A 24,603-nucleotide genomic window follows, 5' to 3' on the forward strand; every position below is an offset into this window, starting at 1 on the left:
CCAGCAAAGTCTTTCGAGGGAGGATTTACGGTCACAGACCTTATCTGGCTTGGAGAGCTGCAAGGCCGAGATCTGCAGAATTTGGCAAGGAGTCTCGGAGAGTCACGAACCAATGAAGGGAACTAATTGACTCCTGCAAACTCCCCTCCCCTGTCACTCCTCTTTTATTTCCTCTGGGAGGGGCCATTCATCGTTCACCTGTGGTCTTACTCCCAATTCGACCCCTGTTCTTTAGCTGTTCTCTTTGTCTGGCAGCTCTGCACATGCACACATTGGGAACAGGCTCCAGCTGTTCTTCTGCTTCACTGATGTCTGACTCCGAAGGCAGCTGATAACTGTCAGACGGCCCTGGCCCTCTCTCTGCCTCTGACACAGAGCCCTCATCAGAGCCTTCCCCAGACTCCAGGACTAGCCCAGGTTCCTCCCCAACCTCCTCACTGTCCGCCAGCTCTGCTGACCGCTGGCGGGCCACAACAGTCCCTGCAGTCAGTCGAAAGGGTGAACAACTGCAAGGGATTGCCGTGGGCATAACTTTGAAACGGGTCGTCAGTAGTTTTCGGGGAGCAAATCTGGGGAAACCAGATTCACTTAACAGCCGAGTTATTATCTTTAACAACTGCAGCAATTCACTTAACAACTGTGGCAAGAAAGATCATACAATAGGGCAGAATTCACTTATCCACAGTCTTGCTGAATGCCAGAGGTTTTGGGCTCAATTGTGGTCCTAAGTTGAAGACTTCATGAGAGTCGCAAAGAGAGGCCCCCGGGGATGAAAGGCAGGGCTGTTAAACTGCAGACTGAAAAAAAGTCATTTTTTGAATGAGCACCATAACTCCCACTGTCACCTTCCCAAAAACCCTTAACCAATGTTAACATGTTGTGTCAAGGTAGCAACTTGGTCTTTCTCCAAACACAACGAATTTATCTACAACAATTATCCCATACAGCAACCTTCCTTAAAGATTCTTGCAAACTGACTAAATGTGTAGATTGCAGCCTCTATTGTGTGGCTTGGGCAAAGGGATCGTGGCTTATGAAAGTGTAAGGATGAATGTTTTTTATGCACACTGAGCGCTTATGCACCAGAGAAAAAATCCTTGTGTGTGCAACCACACTTGGCCAATAAAGAATTCTATTCTATTCATTTTCTGCTCTATTCTATTTTCTGTTCTGCTCTATTCTATTTTTTATTCTATTTTATTCTATTTGCTATTCTATTTTCTATTCTATTCTATTGTCTTTTCTATTTTCTGTTCTATTCTATCCTGTTCTATTTTCTATTCTATTTTCTATTCTATCCTATTTTCTATTCTCTGTTCTATTCTATTTGCTGTTCTGTTCTATTCATTATTCTATTCCATTCCATTCTTAATGAAGAATTCATGTTCTGTAGATCAGGGGTCTCCAAATCTCGCCCTCTCAACGTGTGGACTTCAACTCCCAGAATTTCCCTAGCTCGCATGCCTTAAAGTTCCCAAGTTTGGAAACCCGAATGTAGATAAAAGAAGTTACTTCTGAGACGGCACCAAAGATTTTAAGTGAGGAATCCTTTATTGGAGCAAAAGAAATGTATTAAATTTCCTTTAGACCGAAAGCGGATGCGATCGTTATTCCACATGTACTAGGTTTTTTTTTTTAAATTATGTTTTTCTACAGGCTTCCTTTGGCCAGGATAGATGGCCAGGACCTTGGGGCTTTGGCTCAAGTAAAGGTCAACATTGGTTCCCAGGCGCCAAATCTTTGCCAGACCGGAAGAGCAAGAGTTGTGAATGTTCCAGGCCAAGCGGTCATCGCCACCGCCATGTTCTTCTGCATAGGTCTTGCGTCTCTGAACTCCTCCTTCTGCTTGGCCTCCTCTTCCTCCTCCTCCTCCTCTTACAGCAAGGAGTCCATCTACAACCTTCTGAAGGAGAATTGCTCAAACCGCTCTTCCAGAGACAAGATCTGGCTTTCCTGCGACTCACAGATCTTTTCCAGATCCAGCACCATGCACTCCAGCTTGGCGGACTCCTTCTTCTCGTCCTCGTATTGTTGCTTATCCTTTTCGATTTTCACCTCCAAATCTTTCAGGTGTCCCTGGATCTGCTCCGTCACCCGCTTGATACTCAAAATAGCCCGGTTCTGGTTAGCTCTGGACTCTTGGAATCTGACAAGTTGTTTAGAGGCCTTCTTGATTTCGGAACGGAGAGCTTTGTTGGCCTCGGCCAAGATTTGGTTCCGGGCCTCCAGGGCTGCTATGGTGTCTTCCCGTTCTCGGAGCATCTCCTGGAGTTCGTTCTTCTCCTGTTCCAAGTCCTTCACCATGGCTTTGAGAACAATGGGTTTTGGGTTCTTCCAAGCTCTTTTCGGATGCTCTCGGTGTCCTTCAGGATCTCCTCGTTTGTGGGGAGAAGGTCATCTTTGGAAAATGTCAAGTTAAATGAAGTTAAATCAACCCGTTATTCTGAATTGGGTCAAAGCATCACCCCGATACGATGCTTGTTTATTATGGGGGATTAGAGAAACCATCATTTTGCCTACTTTAACAGATTAACAGAAGGGACCTTGTAGGTCATCTAGACCAACCCCTATGAAATGACTCTCTGTCAGAAATGACTCTACAACAATATTCCCAACCTTTTTTTTGGCCATGCCTCACCTAAGCATCCCTAAAATCCTGATCCCCGCCCTCCCCCGCGATATATAATTTTTACTTTACTCAAAAAGTGAGCTCTACTCACGCAGAGGAAGCCTAAAAGGCCATTATCTTGGTTTAACCAAGGTTCAAATTCCCCCATTAAAAATCAAATTGCTTCCCTGTAGGGCATGGGCCCTACATGGGGAACCACTGCTGTACACTATTTCTTACAGATGGCTGTCCAGTCTCTTCCTGTCCAGACCCCTTGGAGGTCATCTAGTCCAACCCCCTGTTCAAGCAGGAGAACCTATACCAATTCTGACAGATGGCGGTCCAGTCTCTTCTTGAAAGCCTCCAGGGATGAAGCTCCCACCACCTCCGAAGGCAACTTCTGTTCTATGGGTTGATTGTTCTGTCAGAAAATTCCTCCTCATTTCCAGGTTGAATCTCCCCTGGATCAGTTTCCATCCATTATTCCTTGTCTGGCCTTCGGGTGCTTTGGAGAATAGCTTGACACCCCCTCCTCTCTGTGGCAGCCCCTCAAATATTGGACGAATGCTCTCCTGTCTCCACTGGTCCTTCTCTTCACTAGACTAGCCATGCCCAGTTCCTGCAACCGTTCATTGTATGTTTTAACCTCCAGTCCCCTCATCATCCTGGTTGCTCTTCTCTGCCCTCTTTCTAGAGTCTCCACATCTTTTTTATAGTGTGGTGACCAAAACATGGATGCAAGTATTCTTCTAGGTGTGGTCTTACTAAGGCCTTAGCAATAGCACTTACTTACATACCGCTTCCCAGTGCTCTTACAGCCCTCTCTAAGCAGTTTACAGAGTCAGCCTATTGTCCCCCAACAATGTGGGTCCTCATTTGACCCACCTCGGAAGGACGGAAGGCAGAGTCAACTTTGAGCCTGGTGAGATTCGAACTGCCAAACTGCAGGCAGCCAGCAATCAGTAGAAGTAGTACCGTACTCTAACCACTGTGCCACCGTGGCCTTACTTACCAAAGGCTCATCAATTCCCACAAGAGAAATGCCCTCTGTCAAACAGTCCAGCCTCGACCTAACCAACGTCCAAGCCCAACTGTCAGAAACTGCCTCGTAGGTGATGTCACAATCCACACAACCTCCAGCCAATCAGGACCTTTTATGGACCGCATTCTCCATCCATCATGCAGGCGAGACACACAACAGTGGGAGGGAGCATCTCTGTGCAAAATCTCTACAGTAGTCCTCAACCTACGACCATAATTAAGCCCAAGATTTCCACTGCTAAGCAAGAACGTCGTTAAGTGAGCTTGGCTCCCGTTTAATGACACTTCTTGCCACAATCGTTGAGCAAATCATTGCCGTTAGTTACATGGTTGTTCAATGAACTTGGCTGACTTTGCCGGTCAGAAGGTCGCCAACAGGGACTGCTGCAACCGTCATAAATATGAATCGGTTGCCAAGCGTCTAAATTTGATCACCTGACCAGGGGGGGATGCTGCAATGGTCGTAGGTGCGAGAAACAGCCGCAAGTCACGTTTTTCAGTGCCATTGTAACAGTCGCTAAACCAGGGGTGTCCAAACTTGGGAACTTTAAGACTTGTGGACTTCAACTCCCAGAATTCCCCAGCCAGCTGGCTGGGGAATTCTGGGAGTTGAAGTCCACAAGTCTTAAAGTTCTCAAGTTTGGACACCCCTGCGCTAAACAAATGATTGTAAGTCAAGGACTAACTATTATATTTTGCTTTTTGCCCATTGGTTCGTGCAGCCAAACCAATAAAAAGCTCTCCTGTGGGAACCAAGGACATTCTCTCTGGTGGCGGGCCAGAGGAGGAGCCAGTAACTAAGCGACAGGCCAGCACTTGGATTGGACAGCGCGACCAGTGACTTTCAGGCAAATGCTGCGGGAAATTTCAGAGCCGGCTTTCACCAGTTGTGCCAATGTGATGTATCCAATAAACTGCCTCGGAGTTCTGTTTTCTTATGGGTGCTTTACTTGCGACGCTGACGTCCATATTGTCTTCTTCTCAAATCCTTGTCACCATGCTTGGTAGGTTCAGCTGGAACAGTTCCAAGAAGTTACCTTCCATACGACCCTTGTTCCAAGTTGCGTCCAAGAGAAATTAACATGCGGTCTTGGGAATTGAGTACAGAACATCTGGAATGTCTTGTCCCCCAATTCTCTCCACAGGAGGACACCCCCCCCCAAACACAGATTCAAGCAAAAGCAACATACAAGCACAGGTAGTCCTTGAGTTACGACCACCATTGAGCCCAAAATGTATGTTAAGTGAGACATTTGCCAAGTGAGTTTTGCGACCTTTTTTTTGCCACCGTGGTTAAGTGAATCACCGCAATTGGTAAGTCAGTAGCCCGGCTGTTAAGTGAATCCAGCTTCCCCATTGACTCTTGCTTGTCAGAAAACCGCAAAAGGGGATCGCGTGACCCCCCTGGGTCACTGCAACCGTCATAAATACGAGTCAGTTGCCAAGGGTCTGAATTTCGATCACGTGTCCATGATCTGCAGTGGGATACTGCGATGGTCGTTAAGTGAAAAATGGCCATGTCACTTTTTTTCAGTGCCGTTATAACTTTGAACAGTCACTAAATCAGGGGTGTCCAAACTTGGCAACTTTAAGATTTGTGGACTTCAACTCCCAGAATTCCCCAGCCAGCTCTGCTGGGAGTTGAAGTCCACAAGTCTTAAAGTTGCCAAGTTTGGACACCCCTGCACTAAATGAACCGTTGTAAGTCGAGGACTATCTGTACACTCTCTTTCTCCAATCCTCTTAGCACCTCCTCTTTGCTGCCATCCCTGGTTTCTTAAGTAAGTATTGTCCCGTTTTACGGCCTTTCATGCTACAGTGGCTAAGTGAATTACCACAGTTGCTAAGTAAGTCACCCGGTTGTTAAGTGAATCTGGCTTCCCCCCCCCATTGACTTCGCTAGTCAGGTCGTAAAAGGGGATCAAATGACCCCAGGACGCTGCAACCGTCATAAATATGAGTCAGTTGACAAACATCTGAATTTCGATCAGGTGACTCCGGGGATTCTCCAACGGTCGTTAAGTCTGAAAAACGCTCCTAAGTCACTTTTCCTAGTGTCCTTGTAACTGTGGTCACTAAATGAACTGTTGTAAGTCGAGGAATACCCATAGAGAAAGAGAGTTCTCTGCACATGCTTTGGAACACTCTCTCCTGCCTCAATTGCACAGGTGGCGAGTCTATTTTCAGCACGCGGAGAAAAGGTGCTTCATAAAATCCAGACGGCAATAAAAACTGGGTGAATGGACTTTGGGATGCTTTTTATATTGTCGTCGTCAACATTTGTGTTTAGCTGGTTTTCCACGCATTTATCGTATTTTTCAGAGTATAAGACGTACCTCCCCCCCCCAAAAAAAGAAGGTGAAAACAGCATGACCTGTTTTTGGCAAAACACATTTTTGTGAAAACCAGCCCGTTTTCCACAAAAAACGAGGTGTGCAGAGGGTTGTGGAGAGCGCGCGCAGCTGGCCGGGCTGAGGAGACGCTCCGCCTCCACCTCCTCTGGAACACCACTGGGCTGGGCGGGGGGAGGCCGGCTTAAGAGTGGGATGAGGCGGCTGAGGGATGGGGCAGGCGCCGCCCCGCCGCAGACAGCAAAGGCCTGGCGGGAGGGGAGGAGAGAGGAGAGGGGGAGGCCAAAAGGCTTCGGCTCCCCTTGGTGGAAATGGCAAAGCTCGTCGGAGGAGGGGCGGAAAGGGGAAAGGGTGCAGCTGCAGCCCAGCCACACATATAAAGGGACCGTCGGGATGAAGCTGGAGAGAGGCCGAACTGTTCCGAATATACTATACTCAAGAAATGAACGCTATGGTACAGCGTGTTGCTTTTACGTCCAGCAGATGGCGCTGGTTTTCAAAAAAGCATGTTTTTACAAAAAAGCATGTTTTTCCTGTCACAGGTGTGACATTTATATAATATACATATATAAAAACATGTGCGTAGTCGAATGCAACGTTGTGTCAAAATTTCAAAGCAATCGGTGAAAAAATTTCGGAGATTTGAGATTTTGAACAAACATTACATATATATATATATATATATAGTATGTATGTATGTATGTATGTATGTATGTATGTATATGTAGTGTGTGTGTGTGTGTGTGTATATGTAGTGTGTTTGTGTGTGTGTATGCACAAGGCCGAAGACACCAGCCTGAAGATGACAAGTGGGATCTCGTCAAAACGTCGCCAAGATACTCTCAATCTTACATGGGAAAAGACCTGAATACGCCAAAACATGCATACCTGTACCTGTGAAAATCTACGAAAACAAATATATGTATATATTATATATATATATATATATAATTTACCTCTTCAAAATATTGGAGCATCTTATACTCCAAAAAATACGGTAGATGCTTTCGCCGTCTAATGTTCTCACCTTTTACAAACCAAACCAGTGTGAAACACCTAGGATCTAGTTTATTCAACACCTCCTGATTTTGCATTCATCGTTTTCATATCGCACAAATTTAAAAAAGGGTTTTTCCCCCCACACGAAGAGATCCACATTCCTGATACACGCTGATGCTCTCGCCCATAACTGGATCTGGAAAGACTGAATTCTCAGTTGCTCACCGGCCCAGAGAAACCAGTCTTGATACATGCAGAATCATCATCATTATTTTTTGGCAAATTTGATAATGGGAAACCGTGATATTCTTTACCGGGGCAGCAAAGAAATACCCCCAAAATAAAGCCTTTTCTTCACACCCATTCTTGGGGTTTGTGTAACCCTATTTCTGAAGTTAAGGGCCGGGTGAGCAAAGTTTCCCTATTGTTTAATCTGAGATAATGAAAACCATAACAGCTTTTCCTCATTCGGTGCCTTCCAGCTGTTCTTGGACTTCAACTCCCAGAATCCTTCTGGCCAAGGGAGACTCTGGGAACCGAAGTTCCAATCCATCTGGAAAGTTCTGTTTTAAGCTACCGTGTTTCCCTTGGCCTTATTTTCGGGGAGGTCTTATTATTTTTGAGGTGCAGGAGGCGGCGAGCGTGGTCACCTCATGGCTGCTGCTGTGTTGCAAAATTTTCAGGGAGGGCTTATTTTCGGGGGGAGGGCTTATTTTAGTGCATGCACTTAATAGCCCGACTGGGCTTATTATCCGGGGAGGTGTTATTTTCAGGAAAACGGGGTATTAACCAAAACAGTCCAATTAAGCAGTCCTAAACTGCAATTTAAGATGGGAAAGAGCCGTAGGGATTTAATCAGAAGGCAATTTGTTTCTCATACACACACACACACAAAGGTGTGTAAACACACATACACTCACACAAAACCCCAAACACATTGCATGACCCATCACCGATTAATTAATCTTCCAAAAAGGGACGGGGGACGGCCGATGGTTGTATTCATCCTAACTACTTCAATCTTCTTTTGACGCATGCAAACTTTCTCTGAACATCAAGTGGTTGACGGGAAAAAACATTAATTGATTTCCCCTGCAATTATAAAATCAGTCCACGTTTCTCTTAGCCTGCCTTAGTTTTCAAGTAATCCAAACAAATTTTCAGTAGTTTGAAGAATTAGGCTCTCCGAAAGGTATCGAGGACGCCTAAAAAGAACTGTTCTCTCGCTTAGGGAAAATGTCTTCTAAAAAGTTTCTGCGAGAAATTCTTCTCTCTCATTCTAAAAATCCGTACATTAAATCCGTACATTAAAAGATCCAAGTTGCCTACAATGTTTGTTTGGCAACAACGCAACGGTTGTGAGCAGCCAGCCTTTTCACGGGAGTCTTGCGAGAAAGGCAGCGCTCCTAAACTGAGTTACTCTGGAGTTACTCCATCGCCGTAAGTCCGTTTCTGGATCCTCCATCTGAATTTCATGATTCCAGCCACCAGGAGAAAAAATAAAATAAAATGATTAAAAGGTTTTTCTGCACAGGGCAGAAATCCCGAAAGAGGAACTTTTTAAAAAATTAGTCTCTTAAAAAAATGGAAGAAAGAAATAAACCCCAAAAGATAAAACCGAAACTGTTTGCAGAAGGATTTCAGAAACAGCTGGTGTAGTCTTTTTTCCCCCCCCTCAGTGGTTGTTCTTTGTGGCCTCTTTCGCTGCAACGATCAGAGGAGTCAGGCTGGAGAGGGGCTTGGCAATTTTCAGGAACTGGTGCTAGAAAAGAGGGAGAGAAAAGTCAGCCATGGGAAAACAGGCACAACTTTTGCGGGTCTTTACACCCGTCGGTAAACAGAAAAGTACATCGCATTTATGAAGTTGCTGCATTGCTATTTGGAAAACTGAATAGGAATAGGTCCGAGTAGAGTAGAGTAGAGTAGAGTAGAGCAGAGCAGAGCAGAGCAGAGCAGAGTAGAGTAGAGTAGAGTAGAGTAGACAGAGTAAATATAGAATAGAATTCAGAATGCATAGAATAGAATCCAAAATAAGAATAAAATGGAATGGAATAGAATAGAATATAGAATAGAATATAGAATAGAATATAGAATAGAATATAGAATAGAAAACAGAATAGAATAGAAAATAGAATAGAAAACAGAATAGAATAGGAACAGAATAGAATAGAATAGGAATAGAATAGAAAATAGAATATATTAGAATATAATAGAAAATAGAATAGAAAATAGAATACAATACAATAGGAAATAGAATAGGAAACAGAATAGAATAGAATAGAAAAAAATAGAATGGAATAGGAATAGAATAGGAATAGAACGGAATGGAATATAGAATAGAAAATAGAAGTAGTATTCAATATCAATGAAATCCTGGCTCTCTTGCTCTCTGGATCAAACGGTTACCTGGAGAAGCTCCTTGGCCGAGCCTCTCTTCTCCACATCCATTTCCAGGCAGCGATTCAGGAAGTCTCTAAATATGGGGGAGAGCTTCTCCGGGTTTTGCAGCTCCGGGGTCCCGTTGGTAGCAATGAGATACAAAGCCTGAAATAAAGAAATGGTGGGAAATCTCAAATATTCTCAAAGATGACGAGAAGCATCCTCTGCCTAAGGGAGGCCGAGCAAGCGCTGGGTGGGAATGCAAAGAGGCATCTTTAAATGGCCCAAGAAGCAGAGATGGAGAATTCCATCTGTTCCAGGGGCTTCTTTCTGCCATGGAGGGTCCTTAGCACTTCTGGCATCGCTTGGTTGCCGTTTCCAGCTTTGCTAACTGAGAGATTGCTAACTAAAGTAATAAACTGCCAGTTGTTTGATCAACAATTCATTTTCTTCTTTCCTTCCTTTCTTCTCTTCGCTCCTTCCTTCCCTTGCTTTCTTTCTTCTTTCTCTCCTTCCCTCCCTTTCCCATTCCTTCCTTTCTTCCATCCTCCCTCCTTTTCTCCTCTTCCTTCCTTCCTCCTTCCCTCCCTTTCCCGTTCCTTCCTTCTCTTCTTCCATCCCTTCCTTCCTCCCTTTCCCATTCCTCCCTTCCTCTCTTCCCTCCCTTTCCCGTTCCTCCCTTCCTTTCCTCCCTTTTCCGTTCCTTCATCCCTCCCTATCCCATTTCTTCCTTCCCTCCCTTTCTCATTCCTTACTTCCTTTCCCTCCTTCCCCCCCTTTCCTGTTCCTTCCCTCCTCCTTCCCTCCCTTTTTCATTCCTTCCTTCTCTCCTTCCTTTCTTTCCCATTCCTTCCTTCTCTCCTTCCTTCCTTTCTTCCCTCCTTCCTCCCTTCCTTCTCTCCTTCCTGTTGTTACTTCAAACAGTCACTAAACAAACTGTTATGCGTCGAGGAGAGAGAGAGAGGGAGGGAGGAAGGGAGGGAGGGAGAGAGAGAGAAAGAAAGAAATTCCCGGATGAGGGGCTCCAGCACTGGTCCAAAAGCTTGGAAGAATAACCCTCGGGGGGCGGGGGAGGGGGTTCCAGGGACCGACTCAGGTGGGATCCAGTCACATCCTCCTGGGAGGTTTATATTCGCCCTGAATTCGCAGGCTATGAGCCCTCCTCCGTTAGAGGACACCCACCCCTGAGGCCCCAAACTTACCCGCAGGGGGTTCTCGTTGAGGTACGGGGGCTCCCCCTCGATCATCTCAATGGCCATGATGCCCAGAGACCAGATGTCCACCTTGGGGCCGTAGGCTTTCCTGGTGACCACTTCGGGGGCCATCCAATATGGCGTCCCCACCATGGTACTGCGCTTGCTCTGCTCAGGCGTGATTTGGGCGCAAAAGCCAAAATCGGCTGGGGGAGAAGGAAAAACAAACAAAGGTGAATGGATGGAAGAGGTTGAAGCTAAGCTTGGTCTACTCCAGTGGTCCTCCATCTGGTGCACCCCAACTCCCAGAGCCTGGAGCCCCCACGGACAACATGGAGAAGACCCCCCCCCCCCAAAAAAAAACACTGCTCCTCAGACACCAGGCCCTTCAGAAAGGTCTTAGAAGGATGGTTTGGGGTAGTTGGGGAAGGTGCTTATCTAGAAAACCAGGAGACTGGGAGTTCTGGCAGGAAAACCAACTGGGATGGCTTTGGGCCAATCACCAGGAGACGGTGAGTTCTAGTCCAGCCTTAGGCAGGGAAGCTTAGTAGCATGACTTTATACCAATCACCAGGAGATGGAGAGTTCTAGTCCAGCCTTAGGCCGGGGAGCCAGCTGGGTGACTGGACAATCACCAGGAGATGGAGAGTTCTAGTCCTGCCTTAGGCATGAAAGCTTAGTAGCATGACTTTATACCAATCACCAGGAGATGGTGAGTTCTAGTCCCACCTTAGGCAGGAAAATCAACTGGGATGACTTTGAACCAATCACCAGGAGACGGTGAGTTCTAGTCCTGCCTTAGGCAGGAAAACCAACTGGGATGGCTTTGGGCCAATCACCAGGAGATGGTGAGTTCTAGTCCAGCCTTAGGCAGGGAAGCCAGCTGGGTGACTGGAGAATCACCAGGAGACGGTGAGTTCTAGTCCAGCCTTAGGCAGGGAAGCCAGCTGGATGACTGGACAATCACCAGGAGACGGTGAGTTCTAGTCCCACCTTAGGCAGGAAAATCAACTGGGATGACTTTGAACCAATCACCAGGAGACGGTGAGTTCTAGTCCTGCCTTAGGCTAGAAAGCCAGCTGGTGACTTTGGGCCAGTTCCTCTCTCTCTCTCAGCCCAGCCTACTTCACAGGGTTGTTGTTGTGGGGGAAAAGTTGGAAGGAGTATTATGCATGTTCATTGACTCGAGTTACTTACCAAGTAATAAAAATGGAACAAAAGTCTAAATCAGGAGTGTCCAAACTGGGGAACTTTTAAGACTTGTGGACTGGTTGAGGTGGCTGGGGAATTCTGGGAGTTGAAGTCCACAAGTCTTAAAAGTTCCCCAGTTTGGACACCCCTGGTCTAAATAAATAAATTTAAAAATTGGAGCAGGCCAACAGGCCAGGTCCCAGCAAAGCAGAATTAATAACCCGCCTCTCTATGCATGCAATGAATAGTTTTCCAACTTTTGCTCACTGGAAATTAATATCCAGTTGCAATGCTGGGATCAAAGGCATCTCTTATGAATTCATCAGGGTGGGTGGGGGGATTTCACCCACAGGTAAAACATCCCCCAGAGACCCACAATTGTCGCCAATTATCCAAGTCACGTACTTAGCTTGACAGACCCGTCCATTCCAAGCAAGATGTTGTCACTTTTGATGTCGCGATGTATCACTTGATTGCAGTGAAGGAACTCCAGCGCTTGAAGGCACTAAGGGGGGGGGGGGGAAGCCAAGCAGAGAGGTGGGTCTCTGGGGGCATCTATGCCCTTCCCAATGACCAACACCCACCCACACACCCACCCCCTAACGATGCAGGGACCAGAAAGGCAGGGGGAGAACACAGTAGGTGAGAATAACCTTGGGGGAGAGAGAGCAAAGAGGGTGGCGGGTGGGAAGAGAAGCACTTTCTGTTAAGGAAGCTGTACAATAAACGGAATTAGAAGTATCTCCGAAAGGACGATCCAGAGGGAGGGAGGGAGGGAGGGAGGAAAGGCAAGAATGAACGAAGGCGGAAAGAAAGAAGGAAAGAAGGAGATTATAATGAGAGTGAGAGCAAGGAAGCAAGGAAGAGGGGAAGGAAGAAAAAAGGAGAAGGAAGAGGGAAGGAAAAAGAAGAAAAGGAAGGAGGAAGGAAAGAAGGAAAGAAGGAAAGGGGGAGGGAGGGAGGAGAGCGCGGGTGGATGGCTAGACAGAAGAAAGGAAGGAAGGAGGGGAGAGAGAGAGAAAAAGGAAGGGACGGAGGGAAGGGGGAGGGAGGGAGGGAGGAAGGAAGGAAGGGTAGCCCCACCTGAAAACCTCCTTGAATTTCTAAATCACTTTTCCAGGACCCTTCCAATTGCTCTGAACCCCCGGAGCCAAAGGCCCCCCCAGGGGATCGACCGTCATCATTACAAATTCTCACCTCACGGCACACCGCAGCGATCTGTCCTTCATCCATGCAGGTCTCGGTTACCACGTCTGTCAACGAACCGCCGGCCAAATACTCCATGACAACCCACAGCTCATCTCCCACCAGGTAACTGCAGTGAACGGAAGAAACGGCAGGCGTCACACGCTGGTCAGCCAAAGACACAAGCACAGCCCAGCGCCAAAGCGGCATACGGAGCAAGGCTGAAGAATCAGAGCAAGCGGTTAGGCGGCCCATCAAAAGAAAGCCACAAAACCACGCGGCAAAGGCAAAACAAATTGAATTTAGGGTAGAGGGTAGGAGAGTTAGAGATGACATTTCCCAAAGGACACCGGAGAAAATCTTCATTTTAAATCTGCTTTTTTCCAATTCTAGAGTTGGCCAAATTCTCCCGCGTCACTTTTGTAAAGCATCTTTGTTGCCGCCCGCCAACGGCCAGAGGAGATGGCAACAGATCCGGACAGTGAGGAGGTTGGGGAGGAACCTGGGCCGATCCTGGAGTCTGGGGAAGGCTCTGAGGAGGGCTCTGTGTCAGAGGCAGAGAGGGGGCCAGGGCCGTCAGACAGTTATCAGCTGCCTTCGGAGTCCAGACATCAGTGAGGCAGAAGAACAGCTGGAGCCTGTTCCCAGTGTGCGCATGCACAGAGCTGCCAGAAGAAGGAAATTGCTAAAGAACAGGGGTCGACTCAGGAGTAAGGCCACAGGTGGACGATGAATGGCCCCTCCCAGAGGGAATAAAAGAGGAGCGACAGGGGAGGGGAGTTTGCAGGAGTCAATTAGTTCCCTTCATTGGTTTATGACTCTCCAAGTCTCCTTGCCAAGTTCTGCAGAGATCGGCCTGTCAGCTCTCCAAGCCTGATAAGGTCTGTGACTGTAAATCCTCCCTCGAAAGACTTTGCTGGAGGTGAAGGAGCAGAATTCACAGTCAATTAATAAAAGGTTTTTTTTGTCGGGACCAGGAGTTTCCTTCAGGCTCTTGGAGGCAACTTCTGTTCCACTGGTTAATTGTTATAACAATCAAGAAATTCCTCCTTAGTTCTAAGTTGCTCCTCTCCTTGATTAGTTTCCACCCATTGCTTCTTGTCCTGCCTTCAGGTGCTTTGGAGAATAGGTTGACTCCCGCTTTTTGCGGGCAGCTCCTTAGATATTGGAAGGCTGCTATCATGTCTCCCCTAGTCCTTCTTTTCGTTAAAACGTCCCGACCAATGGCTATTCAATCTCTTCTTCAAGACCTCCAGCGATGGTGCACCTGAGGTAATTCTCCTCACCGTCGGGAAGTTTCTCCTCACTTTTTGCTTGCTTCTCTCCTTGATTAGTTTCCATCCATTGCTTCTTGCCCTAAACTCTGGTGCTCTGGACAATAGCTTGACCCTCCCTCTTCTTTGGGGCAGCTTCTCAAGTATTGGAAGACTGCTATGATGTCCCCCCTGGTCCTTCTCTTCGTTAGACTTGACAATCCATAGGAGACCACCTTCGACAACCGGGTAGAGAAGTTTGGATTATTACGGAGACCTGGTTCTCGTCCCTCATCGTAAATTGCCAGAGGTCTCACATCGCTCACTTCTGAGCATGTAATTCACAGGTTTCATCTCGTCCCTCACCCATTTCTCCTCACCAAATGCTTGGAGGTCACACTTTCCTCATTTCTCATCTCACCTACCTCATTTCCCATCAAGGGAAATTTAGAGGTCGTGGCGTTCTTATTTCAAAAGTGCCCCTTCCTTAAATTCTCGTCATAAATCCCACAGGTAGAAACATACCAAACGGAGCGGCAGAAAAAGACTGGTGGCCTATGGAGTTTGCCCCTTGAGTTTTCGTTTGTTTGTTTAAATTTATTTATCATTTTTTATTTACAGGGAATCCTTCAGGTAAAGGTAAAGGTTCCCCTCGCACATATGTGCCAGTCATTCCCGACTCTAGGGGGCAGTGCTCATCTCCGTTTCAAAGGTGAAGAGCCAGCGCTGTCCGAAGACGTCTCCGTGGTCATGTGGCCGGCATGACTTAACACCAAAGGCGCATGGAACGCTGTTCCCTTCCCACCAAAGATGGTTCCTATTTTTCTACTTGCATTTTTACATGCTTTCAAACTGCTAAGTTGGCAGAAGCTGGGACAAGTCACGGGAGCTCACTCCGTTACGTGGCGCTAGGGATTCGAACCGCTGAACTGCCAACCTTCTGATCGACAAGCTCAGAGTCGTAACCACTGAGCCACCGCGTCAGGGGTGGCTCAGTGACTTACAACAATTCATTTAGTGACTGTTCAAAGTGACACCCGCACTGAAAAAAAGAGACTTACAGCCATTTTTCACACTTACGACTGTTGTGCCATCCCCACGGTCAGGTGATCAAAATTTGGATGCTTGGCCACTGACTCATATTTATGACGGTTGTTGTGTCCCCAGGGTCATGTGACCTCCCTATTAAGCAGCCTCCTGACAAGCAAAGCCAGTGGGGAAGCCAGATTCATTTAATAACCATGTAACTCACTTAACAACTGCAGTGGTTCATTTAGCAACTGTGGCCAGAAAAGCTTACAAATAGGGCAAATCTCAATAAACGTCTCACTTAGCAGCATAATTTTTGGCTCAATTGTGGTCGTAAGTCGAGGATTACTTGTAGCTCAAAACATCCTGATAAAATCCCTGTCAAATCTCACACACTTTGCAATTGCTACTCAATCTCCGAAAAAGCCGGTTTAGGCTACTACATGTTGCTAACTGAACTGCACTGATTCACTTAACAACGGTGGCAAGAAAGATTACACAATGGGGCAAAACTCACTTAATAACTGCCTCACTTAGCAACAGAAATGTTGGACTCAATTTTGTTTCGTAAAATATAAGCCAGTTGCTACATAGCTGAATATAGATATTTCTCTATATAGAATTATTTTAGAGTTGATCAGAGAAATGTGTTTTGGTTCTTGATAGCTCGATAGATTTAAAACCATTAAATGAATGACTAAAATGGCTCCCCGTGTATTTCATAATTAAGAATTATAGCTCTCTGGGCGATGTTTTGGCTGCTGCTTACGACACCATGGCAACAGATATTGTACCCCAAGCCACTTGCGAGGATCTGTTTTTAAAAAGGATCTTAAAAAAGAAGATTGAACTCCACAAATAAACATAAAAACAAAGAGAGGAAGAAGCAAACAGAGAGAAGGAAAAATCAACGGGATAATATTTTAATCCCAACCATCTGAAAGCATGTTTTCTTTGCCATCCCTTCCACAATGGAATCAATCTGTTTGATATTTTTTCCCCCCTGGGAACAGGAAAAAACCAACCGATTTGGCACAGCAGGGAAGTCCATAGGAGGGCCAAGATAATACGGAATTACATAAATTAAAAGCTGGTCAGCATCTTTTTTTATATTTTTAAGAGGGTTTTTTTTCCAACGAAGACATAAAATGGATCTCGAAGAAGAGCTACCAGAGAAAATGCATTCAACAGAAGGGGTAAATAAAGAGGCAAAGATTGAATTATGTCCAGAAAAGGTGGGATTTACAGAAGCATCAATGCATATGGATTTACACTATGTATTCGTCACCCTGCTGGCTTTCAGGCTTCAGGAAGGACTAGAACTCACAGTCTCCTGCTGATCGGCGCAAAGTCACCCAGCTGGCTTACACTTAAGGCAGGACTAGAACTCACAGTCTCCTGGTGATCGGCGCAAAGTCACCCAGCTGGCTTTCATGGCTAAGGCGGGACTAGAACTCACTGTCTCCTGGTTTCTAGCCTGACTGCTTAACCACTAGACCAAATTGGCTCTGTTCTCACAGATCTTGTGGCAGGAGGTTGGTGGAGCCTTACAGGTGAGGTCTTTGGTGATTTTGGAGATAGGTGGCCTTCAATCAATCAGTCAAGATTGACACCCCTCCTGATTATCAAAAGACCTCTGTGCAATTCGGTCCGAGGAGTCCTTGGTGCTCTCTGAACTTGGTTGTTTTTCTTGCAGACGTTTAATTACCCAACTAGATAACAAAATCAGTGCTAGTAAGGAGTGGGGATTGTGAAGAGGAGGAGGAGGGGAAGGACTGTGGGGTGCTCTCTGAGCTTGGTTGTATTCTTGCAGACCTTTTATTACCCAACTAGGTAACATCTTCAGTACTAGTAGGGAGTGGGGATTGAAGAGAGGAGGAGGAGGAGGAGGAGGAGGAGGAGGAGGAGGAGGAGGAGGAGGAGGAGGAGGAGGAGGAGGAGGAGGAGGAGGAAGAGGAGGAGGAGGAGGAAGAAGAAGAGGAAGAGAAAAATAATCCTTGGTGCTCTCTGAGCTTGGTTGTTTCCTTGTAGACATTTTATCACGAAGACGGCTCCCACCAACAGTGACAGGGCAAGTATATAAAAAGAACAAACCCCGCTCCCTTCTAGCATTGATGACGTTCCCTAGTTGGGTCATGAAACGTCTGCAAGAAAACCACCCAGCTCAGAGAGCACCAAGGACTCCCACTGTTCTCCTCTTCCTCCTCCCCCATCATCTGTCTTTCATTCTCCTCCTCCGACACCCTCCACTCCACAAACTCCACTCCTAGCATTGATGATGTTGCCTAGTTGGGTCATGAAACGTCTGCAAGAAAACCACCAAGCCCAGAGGGCACTAAGGGCACCATTTCAACCCTGAGTGACCAATATTCTCCTTTCTTCATACAATTCTCTCTATCAAATTACAAATCCAGCAACTGAATTCATATCAAGGCCATCGGTGTGGCAACTTCGGGATGAGGCCCAGCCCCATTCATGCTAGCTTCTCTCGCATCACCCCCGTCACTTCAGCTCCCGTTTTATAAGATGGCTTTTAAGGGAAAACGAGGGGCAAACATTTCGGTCTTTTCACCTCACACTCCCAAGTCAAGAGAAAAACACAGATGTCAGTAAAAGCGGCTGTGTAAAGCGAGGCGCCCCGCCCCATTATCTGAATCACAGCTACCTGTCCAGGTAGTTGACAATGTTGGGGTTCTTGTTTTCCCTCATGACGAGAATCTCGTTGATAATTAGCTCTTTTTTCGGCTGCTGCTGCAGATTCATCTGTTTGATGGCAACCTGAATTTTGGAAGAAGGGAAAAAAAGGAATCCATAAGTCTGGTTGAACGATTCACATTTCTAATGGCGGGACAAAATATTAGAAAAACAAGCGGTCCTTGATTTACGACCATAATGGAGCCTGCTCATTATGGTGGTACGTTGTGGCAGTCACTAGGCAAAGCATCCATGGGATCTCCTCACTTAATGACCATAATCTCTGCTCCCCCCATTGCTGTCATTAAATGACTGCATGGGTTAAGTGTGACATCCATGGGATCTCCTCACTTAATGACCATAATCTCTGCTCTCCTCATTGCTGTCATTAAATGACTGCATGGGTTAAGTGTGACATCCATGGGATCTCCTCACTTAATGACCATAATCTCTGGTCTCCCCATTGCTGTCACTAAACGGCCGCATGTGCTGTTAAGCAAGATGTCCACACAATAACCTTATTTAATGACCATAATCCCTGTTCTCCCCATTGCTGTCGTTAAGTGATTGCATGGATTGTAAGTATGACATCCATGACCTTGGAGGTCTTCTAGTCCAACCCCGCCCTGCTCAGGCAGGAAACCCAATACCATTCCAGAAGAACAGTTGCCCAGTTTCTTCTTGAAAAACCCCCGTGATAGAACAACTTCTGGTGGCAAGTCGTTCCAACTGTTAATTGTCCTCACTGTCAGGAAATTTCTCCTCAGTTCTAGGTTGCTTCTCTCCTTGATTAGTTTCCACCCATTGCTTCTTGTTCTACCCTCAGGTGCCTTGGAGAATAGCTTGACTCCCACTTCTTTGTGGCAACCCCTGAGATATTGGAAGACTGCTATCATGTCTCCCCTAGTCCTTCTTTCTCTTAAGCTAGACATACCCAGTTCCTGCAACTGTTCTTCGTATGTTTTAGTCTCCAGTCCCACTCCAGTCCCCTCTGCCTCCACCCCACCTCACATCCGCCAGAGCCTTTACCTCTTGTGCCGTTGCTACATCCATCGCTGTGTAAACTGTACCAGAAGCCCTGAAACACAACAACACAAAGGAGATAAATCTATTTAAAAGAGCTTCAATTACCATGTAAGTATTTGATAAGCATTGATAACCCCCCCTTTTTTTTCAGGATAAGCCGACTCTCCATTTTTAATTAAAATATGTAAAATGCGCCACCTGTGGATGCCAGCTCCCACAATTTTCTCATGTTTTAATTTTCGCAATGGGTTTATGTGTGGCTAATCCACCGATGATGCATTTTCAATGTTATTTTAATTCAAGACTCAGCTTATCCGCTGATGGCCAATCACCAGGAGACGGTGAGTTCTAGTCTCGCCTTAGGCATGAAAGCCAGTTGGGTGACTTTGGGCCAATCATCAGGAGATTGAGAATTCTAGTCCTGTTTTAGGCATGAAAGTCAGATGGGTAACTTTGGGCCAATCACCAGGAGACGGTGAGTTCTAGACCTAATTTCCTCCTGAAAAACCAGCTGGGTGACTTTGGGCCAATCACCAGGAGATCGTGAATTCTAGTCCTGTCTTAGGCATGAAAGCCAATTGGTTGACTTTGGGCCAATCACCAGGAGATTGAGAATTCTAGTCCTGTCTTAGGCATGAAAGCCAATTGGTTGACTTTGGGCCAATCACCAGGAGATTGAGAATTCTAGTCCTGTCATAGGCATGAAAGCCAATTGGTTGACTTTGGGCCAATCACCAGGAGATTGAGAATTCTAGTCCTGTCATAGGCATGAAAGCCAATTGGTTGACTTTGGGCCAATCACCAGATCGTGAATTATAGTCTTGTCTTAGGCATGAAAGCCAATTGGTTGACTTTGGGCCAATCACCAGGAGATTGAGAATTCTAGTCCTGTTTTAGGCATGAAAGCCAATTGGTTGACTTTGGGCCAATCACCAGGAGATTGAGAATTCTAGTCCTGTCATAGGCATGAAAGCCAATTGGTTGACTTTGGGCCAATCACCAGGAGATTGAGAATTCTAGTCCTGTCATAGGCATGAAAGCCAATTGGTTGACTTTGGGCCAATCACCAGATCGTGAATTCTAGTCCTGTCTTAGGCATGAAAGCCAATTGGTTGACTTTGGGCCAATCACCAGGAGATTGAGAATTCTAGTCCTGTTTTAGGCATGAAAGCCAATTGGTTGACTTTGGGCCAATCACCAGGAGATTGTGAATTCTAGTCCTGTCTTAGGCATGAAAGCCAATTGGTTGACTTTGGGCCAATCACCAGGAGATTGTGAATTCTAGTCCTGTTTTTGGCATGAAAGTCAGATGGGTGACTTTGGGCCAATCACCAGGAGATTGAGAATTCTAGTCCTGTTTTAGGCATGAAAGCCAATTGGTTGACTTTGGGCCAATCACCAGGAGATTGAGAATTCTAGTCCTGTCTTAGGCATGAAAGCCAATTGGTTGACTTTGGGCCAATCACCAGGAGATTGTGAATTCTAGTCCCGTTTTAGGCATGAAAGTCAGATGGGTGACTTTGGGCCAATCACCAGGAGATTGAGAATTCTAGTCCCGTTTTAGGCATGAAAGTCAGATGGGTAACTTTGGGCCAATCACCAGGAGACGGTGAGTTCTAGACCTAATTTCCTCCTGAAAAACCAGCTGGGTGACTTTGGGCCAATCCCTTTCTCTTTCAGCCCAACTCACCTCGCAGGCTTGTTGTTGTTGGGGGGGCAAAATAGGAGGAGGGAGGAATATTAGGCATGTTCTCAGCCTTCAAGTTATTTATAAAGTAATAACCGGCAAAATAATCTATTCAGAAGTTTCCAGAAGGACTCCTAGGGTTTGAAAGAAGCTCACTGCAACTGAGAACAAAGTCAATTGCTACTCCCCCACCCCTGTTTCAATTCTTCCCCTTTTACTTTTACTTTCTCACCAACCCCCTTTAGGTTCATTTGTGGGGACCTGCGGCGTTTGTGAGAATTGTGCGGCCGTGTGGCAACAATAAAACTGGCCGCGTGACAAAACCCGATTCCCAACTGCTTGGAGGCCTTTGTCTCGGTGACCTGGCTGCTTATTCGCCCATGGAAATCGGTTCTTGGCCAGCGGTAAACCCTCATAACCGATACAGGCACTATTATGTGCAAATTCCAAAGATCGGCTCCACCAATCCCACAGAAACAGACACTTGGAAAAATACAAAAATTTGCAAGGAAAACTTCCATGGTTTCAACTCAAATCCGAGGCAGCAAATTTCCACCGGAAAAGCAAGGGGAGAGGTTCCTGATTTAAAATGTCCACATTTGGAAAAATTACGGGTAGTCCTTGACAAGGAGTGGTGCGGTGGCTTAGAGGTAGAGCTCTCGCCTCACAATCAAGAGGCTGTGAGTTCAATCCTAGGTAGCGACAGATTTGGACAGTGAGGAGGTTGGGGAGGAACATGGGCCAATCCTGGAGTCTGGGGAAGGCTCTGATGAGGGCTCTGTGCCGGAGGCAGAGAGGGGGCCAGAGCCGTCTGACAGTTATCAGCTGCCTTCGGAGTCAGACATCAGTGAGGCAGACGAACAGCTGGAGCCTGTTCCCAGTGTGTGCATAAGCAAAAGGAACAGCTAAAGAACGGGGGTCGACTTGGGAGTAAGGCCACAGGTGGAGGATGAATGGCCCCTCCCAGAGGAAATAAAAGAGGAGCGTCAGGGGAGTGGAGTTTGCAGGAGGCCATGAGTTCCCTTCATTGGTTCGTGACTCTCCGAGACTCCTGGCCAAGTTTTGCAGAGATCGGCCTGCCAGCTCTCCAAGCCTGATAAGGTCTGTGACTGTAAATCCTCCCTCGAAAGACTTTGCTGGATGTGAATGAGCAGAATTCACAGTCAATGAATAAAATGGGTTTTTGTCGGGACAAGGAATTTGCTTCATGCTCTTGGGAAGCCTCGGTCAGGACAGATAGAGGCAGATATTTCTCTCTCTGGGCATACTGAGAATATTATGTGCTAAACAAAACTCTGCATTGGCGACAGGAAGGGCATCCGGCCATTAAAACACTCTGCTAGTTCCATTCAGTTGCCCAGACTCCACCCCGCAAGGGATTATGGGGTTGTTAAAAGATGATGACGACAGGTAGTCCTTGCCATTTAGCCATTCGCTTAGTGACCGTTCCGAGTTACAACAGCAGTGAAAAAAGTTATTTATGATCACTTTTCCATTTCAACCCTTAAATACAAGGTAGTCCTCAACTTACAACTGCAAATGAGCCCAAAATTTAAGTTGCTAAACGAGACAATAAGTAAGTTTTTTTCCCCATTTTACCACCTTTCTTGCCGCAGTGGTTAAGTTAGTCACAGGTTGTTGAATGAATCTGGCTTCCCCCATTGACTTTGCTGGTCCGAAGGTTGAATCACGTGACCACGGGACACTGTGACCGTCATAACTATGAACCAGTTACCTAATATCTGAATTTTGATCAAGTGACCATGAGCGAAGCTGCAAGGGTTGTAAATATGACAGTTAAAAGTTGCTTTCTTCAGTCTGTTGTAACTTCAAACGGTCACTAAATGAACTGTTGTAAGTCGAGGACCACCTGTACCGAAGAAGCAGTCACTCACAATTAAAGACTTACCCTTGTCCAATCTTCTCAAAACTGGTATATTTCTTCTTGGGATCCCCAATGCTTACGATACCTCCTTTTAAAGCAAAAAGCAAAAAAAATATATGTAATCAAATTTCAATTCTGCAGTTTAAGCTTTTTGATACTTGCAAACATCAATTCCTTTGAAATGCAGTTAGTTTTCCAGGATAAAAACCTACAAAGGAAAAGAAATGAAAGTTCAAATCATGGGACTAAAACAACTTCAGTAAAGTTTTCCAATGTTGATATTTTTCCTTTTAGTGCAGCTTGATCAATGCAGGAACTTGCTGGTAAAGTATTATATTACAGATGATCAATTTCCTTCATTTTAAACAAGGTGTAGTAGAATAATATTCCATAAGTATGGATGGGGAATTTGCAGACAAATCTCCTATTTAAAAATCCCTATTCAAAGTATTGCCTCTCAAAATATAAGTATCCTGACCTGCTTTGTTTCAGCAGCCCAAAAAGCCAACACAGTTCTAGGCTGCATAAATAGAGGGACAGAATCCAGATCACGTGAAGTATTAATACCACTTTATAAGGCCTTGGTAAGGCCACACTTGGAATACTGCATTCAGTTTTGGTCGCCACGATGTAGAAAAGATGTGGAGACTCTAGAAAGAGTGCAGAGAAGAGCAACAAAGAGGATTAGGGGACTGGAGACTAAAACATATGAAGAACGGTTGCAGGAACTGGGTATGTCTAGTTTAATAGAAAGAAGGACTAGGGGAGACATGATAGCTGTGTTCCAATATCTCAGGGGTTGCCACAAAGAAGAGGGAGTCAAACTATTCTCCAAGGCACCTGAGGGTAGAACAAGAAGCAATGGGTGGAAACTAATCAAGGAGAGAAGCAACTTAGAACTGAGGAGAAATTTCCTGACAGAACAATTAATCAGTGGAACAGAAGTTGCCTCCAGAAGTTGTGAATGCCCCAACACTGGAAGTCTTCAAGAAGATGTTGGATAGCCATCTGTCTGAAACGGTATAGGGTTTCCTGCCTAGGCAGGGGGCTGGACTAGAAGACCTCTAAGGTCCCTTCCAACTCTACTATTGTATTGTATCTAGTGCATGTAACACAGATGTTTGTGCGGGTAAGATTATCACTCCCGCTGTCAAGCAAAACCAAGCATTTAATAGTGAGAGCCATACCATGTGCATGAATCATACAAGTGGCAAGAAAATAGGGGCAGTCAGGCATAACACAGGTTATGTAGACAGTAAACACAAGGTCAATCAAAATGGACTCAAATGTCTATACACCAATGCACAGAGTATGAGGAATAAACAGGGCGAATTAGAAATTCAAGTAAAAGAGGGCAGATACGATATTATTGCCATTACAGAAACTTGGTGGGATGAAACCGACAAATGGAACATACAGCTAGAAGGATTTAAATTATTTAAAAGAAATAGACCAAATAAAAGAGGAGGTGGAGTTGCACTATATATAAGAAATAATTACCTCTCTACAGAAATAGAGCACAACAATGATGAGAACTATCTTGAATGCATTTGGGTCAATATTAAAGGTTGTGGGGGAAATGACATTGCCATAGGTCTATACTACAGGCCACCCAACCAAGCAGAGGAAGTAGATGAACTTTTTGCTAGTCAGCTAACTAAGGTATGTAGGAAGCACACCACAATAGTAGTGGGGGATTTTAACTACCCTGACATCAACTGGGAAACAAACTCTGCACCAAGTGGAAGATCCAACAGGTTCCTAACAAACCTAGCAGACAACTTTGTTTTCCAAAAAGTAGAGAAGGAAACAAGGGGATCAGCCATACTGGACTTAATTCTCACTAACAGAGAGGAAATGATAGAAGGTGTTGAAGCCATAGGAACCCTGGGGGCAAGTGACCATGCAATATTGGAATTCAACATTATCCAAACACAAGTAGTAGAACAAAGTCAAACTAGAGTCTTGGACTTTAAGAAAGCTAATTTCAATAAACTTAGAGAGAGCTTGGGAAAAATTCCATGGATGAGAATCCTCGAGGGGAAAACAACTCAAGAAGCTTGGGAAATTTTGAAAAATGAA

The 24,603-nt window shown here is 45.7% G+C and overlaps 1 protein-coding gene across 2 annotated transcripts in view; it reads right to left on the reverse strand.

The window, feature by feature from the left end:
- Positions 1-7,048: 7,048 nt before the first annotated feature.
- PAK1 (p21 (RAC1) activated kinase 1) overlaps positions 7,049-24,603 on the reverse strand; it is a 71,949-nt gene continuing 54,394 nt past the window's right edge. For both annotated transcript variants that reach the window (XM_081949971.1, XM_081949972.1), the window contains 8 exons: positions 22,546-22,609; positions 18,953-19,001; positions 17,895-18,007; positions 12,960-13,077; positions 12,168-12,267; positions 10,581-10,777; positions 9,406-9,543; positions 7,049-8,761 (listed from right to left, as the gene is read on the reverse strand). In XM_081949971.1, coding sequence (XP_081806097.1) covers positions 8,675-8,761; positions 9,406-9,543; positions 10,581-10,777; positions 12,168-12,267; positions 12,960-13,077; positions 17,895-18,007; positions 18,953-19,001; positions 22,546-22,609 — 866 coding nt within the window. In that variant the 3' untranslated portion in view covers positions 7,049-8,674. The remainder of the gene's footprint in view (positions 8,762-9,405; positions 9,544-10,580; positions 10,778-12,167; positions 12,268-12,959; positions 13,078-17,894; positions 18,008-18,952; positions 19,002-22,545; positions 22,610-24,603) is intronic.

Source organism: Natrix helvetica, assembly GCF_964273705.1.
Source record: "Natrix helvetica genome assembly, chromosome: 4".
Taxonomy (NCBI): Eukaryota; Metazoa; Chordata; class Lepidosauria; order Squamata; family Natricidae; genus Natrix; species Natrix helvetica.